The 11356-nt window shown below is 60.8% G+C and overlaps 1 protein-coding gene and 1 long non-coding RNA gene across 2 annotated transcripts; one reads left to right on the plus strand and one right to left on the minus strand.

Moving 5' to 3' along the window:
* Positions 1-666: 666 nt before the first annotated feature.
* LOC147597502 (nuclear receptor ROR-beta-like) lies at positions 667-6682 on the plus strand. The gene is made up of 10 exons (XM_086767366.1): positions 667-768; positions 1054-1221; positions 1316-1457; positions 1803-2216; positions 2600-2721; positions 3062-3194; positions 4187-4294; positions 4484-4594; positions 4930-5042; positions 5519-6682. The coding sequence occupies exons 1-10, from the start codon at positions 667-669 to the stop codon at positions 5678-5680; spliced, it is 1575 nt and encodes a 524-aa protein (XP_086623492.1). The 3' UTR covers positions 5681-6682.
* Positions 6683-6686: 4 nt separating this feature from the next.
* Positions 6687-11010, minus strand: LOC147597503 (uncharacterized). Its single transcript, XR_015261168.1, has 3 exons — positions 10897-11010; positions 9608-9656; positions 6687-8571 (listed from the first exon to the last, which is right to left on the minus strand). It is a non-coding gene; the product is annotated as an uncharacterized LOC147597503 (long non-coding RNA).
* Positions 11011-11356: the final 346 nt, after the last annotated feature.

Raw genomic sequence — 11356 nt, forward strand, 5'->3', positions numbered from 1 at the left:
CCCCCAGGGGACCAATGGCAGCCCCAGGAGACTGAATGCATCTTGGGGGACCGATGGCACCCCCGGGCTGGGCACCGATGGGCACCCTGCCGCACAGCGAGGCTCCTGCTGTCCCAGCCCAGCCTCCTCCAAAGCAGCGAGGGACCGCAGGGCACCGCTGGGGTGTGGACGGTGCTGGCCGAGCACCGGGGCTGTCACCCGCAGAGGTGACCCCCGCCCACAGCATCCCACCAAACGCGTCCCTCGCCCAGACCCGGTGGCTCCCCGGGGAGAAGAGAGGCAGAAGGGAATTACCCGAGCGGGGATTTGCGTGGGCCCAGGGGATTTGCGATAACCATAATCTGCCCGCGGGGGTTATTTCGGCGCGGCGACGGCTGCCCAGCACCCTCCAGAGCCATGCCAGGATGAGCCCGGCCGGGGGGCTGGAGCGGGGGGATTAGAGGGTGCTGAGATGCCGGGAGGCACGTACGAGTCCCGGGGGTGCCCCGTGGCGTCCCCCCCCCGCCACCCGCCGCCAGCGAGCGAGGCGGGCAGAGCCAGTGCGGATCTGGGACAGCTGGAAAATGAGGAGGACCAAGCCTATTAGCAGCTCAGTGCAAGCGAAGCAGAAGCGGGGAGAGAAGCGGATCTGGGGGCAGGGAAGGGGGCCGGGACCTTGAGCTGGCGATGGCTATATCGGTCCTGGGTCTCAAAGGAGCTGCCGGGGAGAGGGGGGGCTGGGGGGCCACCAAACCCTCTGCTTGGGCCAGCCCTCCAGCCCGAAACTGGGTGGGTTCCCGCACCCAGGATGTCCCCGTCTGCGGTGCCCCCCCCTCAGCGTGCACAATCAGCTGCAAAATTAGGGAAATTATTCCAAAACAGGGTCCCGGGGGAGGGGGGGGAGGGAGGGCGCTGGTGCTGCGCTCTCCTAGCTCCAAGGGCTTTTCTCCCCATCTCTGTGCTGGAGAGGATGGGGGGAGCGGGTGGGGGTATCCCGCTCCCTGCGTGGGCCTTTTTGGGGTCCTCCCTGAGGTGCAAGTGTCCCCATGGGGGGGTCCGGCTCTCGTGCCTCAGTTTCCCCCGGCCGCCGAGCACGGCCACCTCCCTCGTTCAGCGCCCATCGTTAACCGCCGTGGTTTCTTCCCCGCCACCGCAGCCCAAATCGAAGTGATCCCGTGCAAGATCTGCGGAGACAAATCCTCGGGGATCCACTACGGCGTTATCACCTGCGAAGGCTGCAAGGTGAGCCCGGGGGCGAGCGGCCGCGGGGGCGAGCAGCCGCGGGGGCTGCCGTCCCAGCGGGCGCCTTCCCAATCGCCTCCCCGTCCCGCCGCAGGGGTTTTTTCGGAGGAGCCAGCAGAACAACGCCAGCTACTCCTGCTCCCGGCAGAGGAACTGCCTGATCGACCGCACCAACCGCAACCGCTGCCAGCACTGCCGCCTGCAGAAATGCCTGGCGCTGGGCATGTCCCGTGACGGTGAGTGGTTCCTGGGGGCCCGGCCACTCCTCGGAGCTGCCAAAGCTGCTTCCCTCGTGGGGCCAGCCTGGTGAACGGAGGGCTTTTTTTTTTTTCTTTTTTTTTTTTTTTTTTTTTTCTGTGGGAAGCAAGGAATGCTTTTGCATTTTCCATGGGAAAATTTCAATCGGTTCCGTTTGCCCCAGGGTCGGGGCGGGGGGTGCATCCGACGTGGCCCCTGTCCCGCTCAGGGCCGGTACGCCCCCAAACCGCGCACTCCCCCGGGAGCCGGGACCCTTCCCAGGGCGGGCGGGCGGGCGCGGGGCGAGGCTGCCCTGACGTGGGCGGCATCTCCTCCCCGGGCAGCGGTGAAGTTCGGGCGCATGTCGAAGAAGCAGCGCGACAGCCTGTACGCCGAGGTGCAGAAGCACCAGCAGAGCCAGGAGCAGAGCGGCGGCCCCAAGGACGAGCCCGAGCCCCTCAGCCGCGTCTACACCACCAGCGTCAGCAGCGGGCTCTCCGACCTGGATGACATCTCCACGCTGTCGGACGGGCTCCTTTTCGACTTCCCGCTCACCCCCGATGGCAGCAGCACCTACTACAACCTCGACCTGCTGGCCTCGGCGCAGCCCTCGCCCGACCAGTCCAGCCTGGACGTGGCCGACGCCACGCTCATCAAGCAGGAGTCCATCTACGAGCTGATGCTGGAGCCGGCTCTGTTCGCGCACGGCGCGCTGGAGGGCGGCCAGCTCGCCGCCGATATCTCCGTCCTCGAGATCGGTGAGCGTCGGCGCGGTCCCGGCACCGTGCCGGGCACGCGTGGGGCGTGCAGCCGCGGGGATGGCGCTCGGTGCTGCCCCGGGTGCCTTGCAGGGTGCGTCCGGCCCTGGGGCGCCTGTGTGGGACTCGCAGCGAGGGGCTCTTGGGGCAGCCCCAAGCCCGTCCCCTCCGCCAGGCCGAGCCCTGATGGAGCTCGGTGCGCCTAAGGTCATGCAGAGCATCCCCCGCTCTGCCTCAGGGACACCCCCCAGCGCCGCATCCGTCCTCATCGTGTGTGAGCCCCTCTGCCCCTCCAGCCCCCAGCAGCCCCCCAGGACACTCGGGAGGGGACAGTGCCGGGGTGCGGGGACAGGGCTCAGTGCCCGCTGCCCTTGCCTTTGCAGACCGGGTGGCCCAGAACGTGGTGAAGTCGCACCTGGAGACGTGCCAGTACACAACGGAGGAGCTGAAGCGCTTGGCCTGGAGCCTCTACTCCCCCGAGGAGGTCCGCGCCTTGCAGAGCAAGGTGAGCGCCACTGCCACCACCGCCCCTGGCTCCCGGCCGCAGCCAGAGCCACCGCAGCCCTCGGCGAGGGCCACCGCTGTCCCCTGGTGCTGCGGGGAGGATGGGGGGGGGCTTTTGGTGCTTTGGGAGCTGCAAAAACCCAACTGCGGGGGGATGTGGGGGGGTGGGTGGCAGGTGGTGTCCCAGACGTCTGAGTGCCACCACCACCGCCCGTGGGTGGCACCTGGGTCCCTTCCCTGCCCCGTGCAGTGTGGATGGAGGGGGGGATGGCGGAACCAGGGTGATGTGGCGATGACGGGGTGGCGGCGAGCCCTGAGGGACGTCCCCGCTGTGCTGGCAGAGCTGCGAGGCCATGTGGCAGCAGTGCTCGCTGCAGATCTCCAACGCCATCCAGTACGTGGTGGAGTTCGCCAAGCGCATCGACGGCTTCATGGAGCTCTGCCAGAACGACCAGATCATCCTCCTGAAAGCCGGTAAGAGCGGAGGACCCTGCCGGCCCCGCCGCGTCCCCGTCACGTCCTCGATGCCTCCCCCGAGCAGCAGCCGCGGTGCCAAGGGCGTATCCCACCTTTTCTCTTTCCTTTGGGAATTTCCCCTCCTTTGCCACCCCGGTTGCTCCCAGGCTCGGCATCGGTGCTCGGGGAGCCGGTACTGGGCTGGAAGGAGTTGAAGGCGATGGTGTAGAGGGGGACGTGGGGAGTGGCCGCGGTCACCCTCAAGCAAATGTCACCCAGAAACCGGGATGGAAGTGAGCGCAGCGGGTTTTCCCCCGGGAAAAGGGGTGTCAGACCCAAAGGGGTGCAGGGAGGGAGAAGAGGAAGGGATTGACCTCTTCTCCCAGCAAGAGACTGGGAAGAGGACAACGGCAGCACGCGCCCGTGTCCCCTGCCGGAGCCGGAGGTGCCATGCCCAGGCGAGGAAGCTGAATAAGCAAAAGCCCCAAAATGCCACAGAAAGGTGGAAAAGCTGCCTGGTTTCTACACTTTCGGGGCTGGGGAGCTGAGAGCCTCGCCCAGCACGGGGGGCGCGTGCCAGCGCCCTGGCAGGGTGCTGGACCCCAAACCCCGAGCTGCCGCACCCAACATGCTGGAGTTTAACTCGTTCTTTCATTTCTTCCTTCTTTTTTCTTTTTCTTCCTTTTGTTCTCACCCTCTCCTCTCCCGGTGCTCCACCACGGCCTCGATCCATCTCTGTGTCGGGCTGGATGCTTCCCTCTGGTGAAATATTGTGGTCGCAACTGGAAACCTAAAAAAAAAAAAAAAAAAACAAAAAAAAAACAAAAACAAAAAAAACCCAAACCAAACTGGAACTGGATTTATTGGAATAACCATTCTGCTCTTGGGAACGAACAATCTGGACTTCAAACTTGCACCGGGGGCTTTCCTCTTTCTTACATTTGGTCCCGGGATGATGGAACCCCCCCGGCCGGCCCTGCCCTCGGCCGCGCTCTCTCTGCCCGCCTCAGGTTGCCTGGAGGTGCTGCTGATCCGCATGATCCGCGCCTTCAACCCCCTGAACAGCACCGTCCTCTTCGAGGGGAAGTTCGGCGGCGCGCAGGTGTTCAAGTCGCTCGGTAAGAGCCGCTCCGCTGCGCCGCTCTCGGGGCTCCTTCCGACACCCGGAGCGTGGGGCTGGGGTTCGCAGCCGGGTGAAACGCAGCATCCCTGCGGCTTGGCCCCAGGGGACAGGACGGGGTGAGACCCCCCCCCGGCGTTTGTTCCCATTGACGTCCCCCTCTTCCTCGCTGTCCCTTCTCCGTTAGGCTGCGACGACCTCGTCGGCGCCGTCTTCGAGCTGGGGAGGACCCTATGCCGCTTGCAGCTGTCGGACGAGGAGCTCGCCCTCTTCACCGCCGCCGTCCTGCTCTCCCCGGGTACGGGGGGCTTGGGGAGGGGGACGCAGCCTGGCAGGGGTGGTGGGGGGGTCTCATGCCAATGCTGGGGAGAGCTGATCCCTGAATCTCAGCGCTGCTGGATGATTTCGGTTATTCACGGGAAAGGAGGGTTGGGGTAAAGATGCGTCTAAAAATGCGCCTGCCAAAATTCTGTGGTGGGAGGAGGAGCTGCGTCCCCCTCAGTGGGGCGAAGGGGGCAGAGAGGGGTCTCCTGCCTGTGCCGCCACCACCCCCAAAAGCACCCTGGAGGGTTAAAAGAGCAAGAGGCCACGGCACCGTGCCGGTGGCAGCGCTGACCCGGCTGTCTCCCGCAGATCGCCCGTGGCTGACGGAGTCCAAGAAGGTGCAGAAGCTCCAGGACAAGATCTACGTGGCCCTGCAGCACGAGATCCAGAAGAAACACTCCGCCGAGGACAAGCTCTCCAAGGTAGCAGTGCCGCCCGCACGCGGCACGGGGAGACGTCTGAACCCGCGGCCGTGGCCGTGCCGGAGCTTGTTAGCCACACGCAGGCGTTTTTTTTGGGGCAAGCCCTGGGAGCTGTGGAAGGAGGAGAATTTCCCTTCCCAAGGGCTGCGCGCCTCTGTCGCTGCGCGGGCAGAGCCTGGCGAGGCATTGGGGGCAGAAGGAGCCGGTTTAGGAACGCTTTGGGCAGGACGGAGCTGGGACGGAGGGCGCTGGGGGTCTCCTCGTGCCCTCCCAGGCGCTGGTGGTCCTGCAGAAAGACGTGGGTTTGGAGGCAGGGCCACCTTGCTCCAAGCTGCCCAGGAGTGAGGGGTGTCCACTGCACCAGGCAGAGCCAGCGGTCCCCAAACCCACCCCCTTGTCCCCGAGGGTGGGGGAACGGTGGCGTGAGGGACGCTGGCCGGGAAGCCAGTGCTCACCGGCTCCTTCCCTCCCCGCAGATGGTTTCCAAGCTGCCCCTGATGAAGACCATTTGCAACCTGCACTTGGACAAGCTGGAATTTTTCCGTCTCCTGCACCCAGAGACCGCCATGAACTTCCCACCCCTCTATAAGGAAGTTTTCAACTCGGAGCTTCAGTACAGCGACCCACGGGAGAGCTAAGGCTGGGAGCTTAGCCAAAAATTTCCCCAAAATTTGGAGAGGAACTAAACTTCAGAGTTTATTTAAATCAAAAAAAATCAAACTCAAGAGAACCTGGGGGGCTGGGGTGTCCCCGGCCTCGTTTCCTCGCTGTGGATTGCAATAGCTCTTGAATGTAAAGCACCTTGAAGGAAAAAGCAAACGGACTTTGCCATACCGGTGAAATGAATGTGAAATCTCCGCTCGGGAGAGGAGACGCTCCCGGCAGCGGAACGGGACCGACTCCTCCCCGCAGCACACGGAGCCAGGGGAGAGCACGCCACGCACACGCTGCCGCGCCGGCGGCACGGCCCTTCCCGCTGTCCTGGCTGCACTCTCCATCTCTGATTTGTACTTTTCTTTTGAGTTGTTATTTTTATTTTATTTTTTTTTTACCCAAACACAGGATATGGGATAAAGAAGGGGCAATGCAGGGTAGGGGGGGCAGCTTTGGGCTCCTGGCCGGGGCCAAGGAGAGGGCGAAGGCTGAGCCTTTTTTTAATTCCTTCTCCCATGGGGCACGAGGTGACCTCAGGAGCTCGGCCAAGAAAGACCCAGCTGTGGCCAGGGAGAGGATCCAACTCGGGATTTCCCCGTGGGGGAGACTGGTTCGAGGGAAAGGATGGCGGGGGAGAAGCTTTGCGGGGTCTGCGTGCGTTCCATCGCGGCATTTTCCCAAACGCCTGGCCGACTCCCCGTCTGGTTGGCCAACCCTCTGGCTTTCCAGAGGGAATCCGGCAGGTGTGCTCACCTCGCGCCACCCTTCCGCATCCCGAGTGCTTCTCCGAGAGGGACTTCGCCCTCGCGACCGTGGCCAAATCCTGGCTCCTGGCCGCTCCACCCGAGGCAGCCACGGCGCCGGGGCTCGGTGCCGTCCCCGTGTCTCGTTGCAGGCGGTGATGCTGTGGGTGCTGGCTGTCGAGCGTAGTTTTCTAAAACGCTGTCCTGTGGCACCCAGAAGAGGTTTTGTGGCCTTTCCTCCGCACCGCCGCGGCTGCTGTCACAGGTTGAGCTGGACCCAGGCTTTCCCCCGCCAAGGAGCTGTTATTTTGGGATTTGTTCTCTATTTAGCAGGACCTGGGGGATTTTTAGGGGGAGAAACTGCCCTTTGAGGTGAAAATTCCTTATTCCTTCGTGGTGTGGTCGGGACCTGCAGCTCTGAGCTTGGGAGGCTCCGAAGGCGAAGAAGGGATGGATACACGGGGCGATGCTGCGGTAGCCCGCAGCCGGCGGCGCCGCTCCGGGGACTCTCCGGCCGGGCTCTGCAGATGCTTTTTCCGTCCCTGTTCTCGCTCCTCATGCAGCGAATGCCAAAAGCTTCAAGGGAAAAACTTGCTCCGAGGCAGCCCTGGTTTCTGCTGAAAAGGGCTAAAATCCCAAGCCTCTCCCAGCTTCGTCCTGATTTCCCGTGCGCCCAACACCATCCTCCAGCAGCTTGGATCATCCCGAGCGTAAGCCGGAGACCTTTGGTTCCATAACTTCACCCCCTGAACTAAACGAGTGGCTTTCTTGGCAACGGTAGGGGATATTCATGCGTTCGGTTAAAGGGAAGCCCACGGACCAACCTCGACCAGGGAAGACTCGCCAGGGAGCTGATGGGACTTCCGCTTCGGCATAAGGCAGAGAAAAACGTGGGACTGTGCTATTCCCCAGCAGCCGCGTGCAGCCGCGCGCTTTCTGGTTTTGCTGGCTGCCGTCTGAACCGCTCCTCGGAGCACCTCGGAGTTCGTCAGCCTTGCTTCTCTCCCGGCTTAGAGCCCAGATCTGCGGTGACAGCCGCTGCCCCTCCCAGCGGCGCCAGGCGACGTCGAGTGCCAACGCGTCGTGCTCCGGGGCGGAGATGCGCCGTGTTTGTTTCCTACCCTCTCGGATCCTCAAGCTTTGACAGAAGGGAGAAGGCAGTACTGCCTTTTTTGTCTAGAAGGTTGTGCCTTTTTTTTTTTCTTTTCTTTATTTTTTTTCTTTTCTTTTTTTTTTTTTTTTTTGGAAGAATCATTTCCGACAGCACCGTTCGCTTCCCGGCTCCTCTCTGTGGGGAAAAGCACTCACGAAAACTAAAATGAACGTGCTTGGCGGAGGCGGCTCTCGCGCTCCGTTTCTGCAGGACAGCAGCGCTCCCTTTCTCGGAGGAAACAGCCGCGAGTGTGTTTTGAAATGTTTAGGGAGGAAAAAAAAAAAAAAGCACACACCCTTCTTTACGTCCTCGGTATTTGTCACCCAACGTGCACCAATGGTCAGCGTCACCGTTTTCATTTCATCTGGCAAAGGAACCAAGAAGGCACCTTAAATCAGGGAAAAGACGGAGCCCTCGCCACCGGTTACGACACAGCGGCCATCTCACGGGAGAGGTTTGGGATTCTGAGCAATAAAACCCCTGTGGGAATCGAGGGAAGGCTGGAAGGGTTAAACACGCGTAACTCAGCCCGCCAAACCGCGGGAACCTGCACTTTGAAGTTCTCTTTAAAGGAACCAACTTGTCAATGAAGTGATTTCTTGGGAGGGGATAAATGAGGAAATGGAGATTAAATGATTTCTTGCCTGGGACGGGCAGCGCGCATCGAAACGGACGCCAACCCCCCCCCGCAGCATCCCTGCCGGCTGCAGCCTCGGCTGTCGGCTCGCCCCCAAGGCGTGGGGCCAGGGTGGCCGCGCCCCGACTCGCTTCGCCGCTCGGTCCTGAGCGTCTCGGAGACGTTTCCATCCCGGCGGCCACGAGACTTCGTTTTCAAAGAGCCCTCGGCAGCGGTTCCCCCGAGCGGAGCGCCCTCAGCCGCGAGGGATCGCTCTTTTTCCGGATGAAGATCCGTTTTGTGTTTGTTTGTTTGCTCGGGCAGTTTAGCTGAGTGTGCATCTCCACCTCCAGAACCCTCACACTGTGTATAAAAATGGATAAAATATATATAAATAATATATATTCTTGTGAATGTTGGTGCAAAAGAGAAAAATATATAAAGTTTGTCTGGTTTATGTTATTTTTTATCTCTATGAATGAAAGGAAGAAATGGAAAATATTTTTTTTCCATTTGCCACCCTCCACACCCCCCTCCCTGTGGATACGGACAGGTTTTGCGGAAACGTTTTACTTTTTAGACTTAGGACCATGCTTCTGTTCTCACTGAATGTTCTGTCTTGTAAGATTGTAATTTCTATTTTTTTAAAGAAAAGAAAATAACTAAATAAAATTTCCTCTTGCGGAGCAGCCAGCTAGGAAGGGAGGGCAGGGGAGGGAGAAATGTTTATTTAAGGACTAAAGCGTTGTCCGAATTTTTCATGACATGAAATAAAAAGTAATATAATGTATGGACAAAAAAAGTTTTTATGGAGGTGTGTTCTGTAGGTGTTTAGATGTATATTGCACAGAATTTACAGGGAGAAAAATAAAGTCTGTTTTGCAAGGTAAAGAAAAATTAATAAGGTTGGAAATAGTGACTGCGATTCCGAATTTTAGCGAAGGGTGAGACCGGAAGCAACGGCCTCAAAGTCCCAGAAAAGCCATTCGTTTCTTTAGCGGGCTCGGGATGGAGCTGTACCAGCGCGGGATTTGGACACGAGGCTGGATTTCAGCTGCCGTAAGGTACGACTGGGGCACTTCAAGCTAGGCACGCACTGAGGATTCCGAGATTTGGGAAGTGGCTTCACTTGGGAAACCTTCAGACGCCGCCGAGCGGAGGCGAGTGGCACAGCTGCCAGCGCTGGGGACACGTTTTGGGGCAGAGGGGCTGTGGATTTGTTTTCAGACAGGATCCGAGGAAGGAAGGGTGGAAGGCGCCTGCCCTGGACGCAGGAAGGATGCGAGGACTCGGGTGGAAGGACGCCTCTCCATCAGGATGCAGACAGCTCAAAGGTATCACTGGGCACCAAGCACGCGAATCTCATCCTCATTTCCCTCTGCTTCCCTAAAAATCTCACCTGGGTGCCCGCTCCCTGTGCAAATCCAGGACTCGGAACTGGTCGGGAGCTGTGGAGCAAAGAGAAATAATGAAAAGGGATCCTCGCGTCGGCACGGTCGGTAAATCCCAGCCGGCTCCCCAGCCGCTGCCGCCCGGCCATTCCCAGGAAGCGGCACGCATCCTCCTTCCCGCTTTCCGCACGCAGAGTTTCTCTCTGGCAGGATAAAACCCGGCCGCTACCAAGAGCTGGGAACGGGGCACAGCGCAGGGAGCCGCGGGGAAGGGTTGGCAGCCGCCGGGGACAAGGAGGGAGCGGAGCTGGGGCGGGGGAACCGCGGTGCCCAGCGCGGGCGCAGGCAGGGCCCGGCTAGAGCTGCGGCAGCGATGAGAGTTTATATGGTTCTCATGTTTTAAAAAGATGTATTTTTTTTCCCACAAAAATCATGTTTCTTCTTAAAAAAAAAAAAAAAAGAAGAAATTAAAGCATGGGAAATAAGTTAAAAAACTCCTTGCAAAGAGCGACTCTTCAAACCGTGTTCATGAAAATCTGCCTTTCCCTTCCAGAGGAGATGCTGGGAACGGCCGAGCCCACGCCGCCTTCCCCCAGTAAGCTCTCCCTCTCTCTTACTGGTGGCCCAGCGTCTCCAGTAGCACTGGATTTACTGGGGCAGAGTGACCTCTGCTGGTTTAGAGCTAAAATATTCCCTGCGTGTCTGATGCTTCTAGATGGATGGAGGCCTGATCCTTCTCTCTTAAAAAAATACTTGCCCAGCTGGCAAAGACGGCAGCCGGAAGCACGGCCTGTGCCGCTTTGGGGAGCGATCCCCTGCAGCCTGCCTGGAGCAGGGCCCAAAGAGGCAGAAGCAATTTCCCTGTACTTTTGGGGAAACTTTGTGGACGAGGAGTGTGAAGGCTCCGGCGTTTGCTCAGCTAAACGTCTGCTCAATCCTCGCCGCCATTCTGCTGAGCTGCAGAAAGGAGGAAGCCACAGAAGCGCAGGGTGCCGGCTCCGTGGTCGCTGCTGCCGATTTACCTGACTTACTGAGAAGTGAAATCAGCGTTTAATGGCAGGTTACGGAGAGCGATCTCCTCGACGGCTCCTGAACCCAGCTACGGCCTACCAACCGCCGGGACACTGGGGCTGAACCCTGGCGAGAGCCGACGGCTGGCTGCCGTAACGCTGTTCGGAGACGGAGCCCGTGGGTGCCTCCAAAGCAGCTCCAGCACGGGCGGGTCCTCTGCGGGGTACAGCCAGGAGGGGCATGGCACGAAGCAGCCCTTGTCCCAAACCAGATAAACTCTGCTTACCCCAAAAAACCCCCGCTACCGCCATTGAGGCCTGCGGCCCCGCGGTACCACCTCGTGCTAAGGGCTCCGGGCGCCTCGGTGCCGGGGTTTTTACCGGCTCTGAAGGGGTCAGGGCGACGGAGGCCCGCACAGGGCCGAGCCCGGCCCGGCCGCACCCCCCCGCCCCACCCGTGGCGGCCTCTCCTCGGCCTCGGCGCCACCGCTGAGGCTCCCGCACCCCTCAGGGGCCGCCCACGCATCCCGCCGCGGCCCACGCAGCCGTCTGCTGGACGGGCAGTGACAAACCCACCCCCCCCCCACCACCTCGGGGCAGCAAACGGGACCGGGCCCCGGGCGCGCCCCACGCGAGGCGCCGCCCACCCCGTCCCACACGCTTCCCGTCCCTTGACCATTCTGTCCCTCTCGGCCGCCGTAGCGGAGTCAGCCGCGCCTCAGCCCACGCCCCGCAGCTGGCTGGGCC

The sequence above is a fragment of the Chlamydotis macqueenii genome, chromosome 26 (assembly GCF_036417535.1).
Source record: "Chlamydotis macqueenii isolate bChlMac1 chromosome 26, bChlMac1.mat, whole genome shotgun sequence".
NCBI lineage: Eukaryota > Metazoa > Chordata > Aves > Otidiformes > Otididae > Chlamydotis > Chlamydotis macqueenii.

What these genes read in the sequence shown, in the direction of transcription:
- LOC147597502 (XM_086767366.1), top strand. Translation starts at nt 667, where the DNA reads ATGGCTATATCGGTCCTGGGTCTCAAAGGAGCTGCCGGGGAGAGGGGG. An exon ending in GCAGGTGTTCAAGTCGCTCG is followed by an intron (nt 4,295 to 4,483) that starts GTAAGAGCCGCT and finishes CTTCTCCGTTAG; the next exon opens with GCTGCGACGACCTCGTCGGC. An exon ending in CGCCGTCCTGCTCTCCCCGG is followed by an intron (nt 4,595 to 4,929) that starts GTACGGGGGGCT and finishes TGTCTCCCGCAG; the next exon opens with ATCGCCCGTGGCTGACGGAG.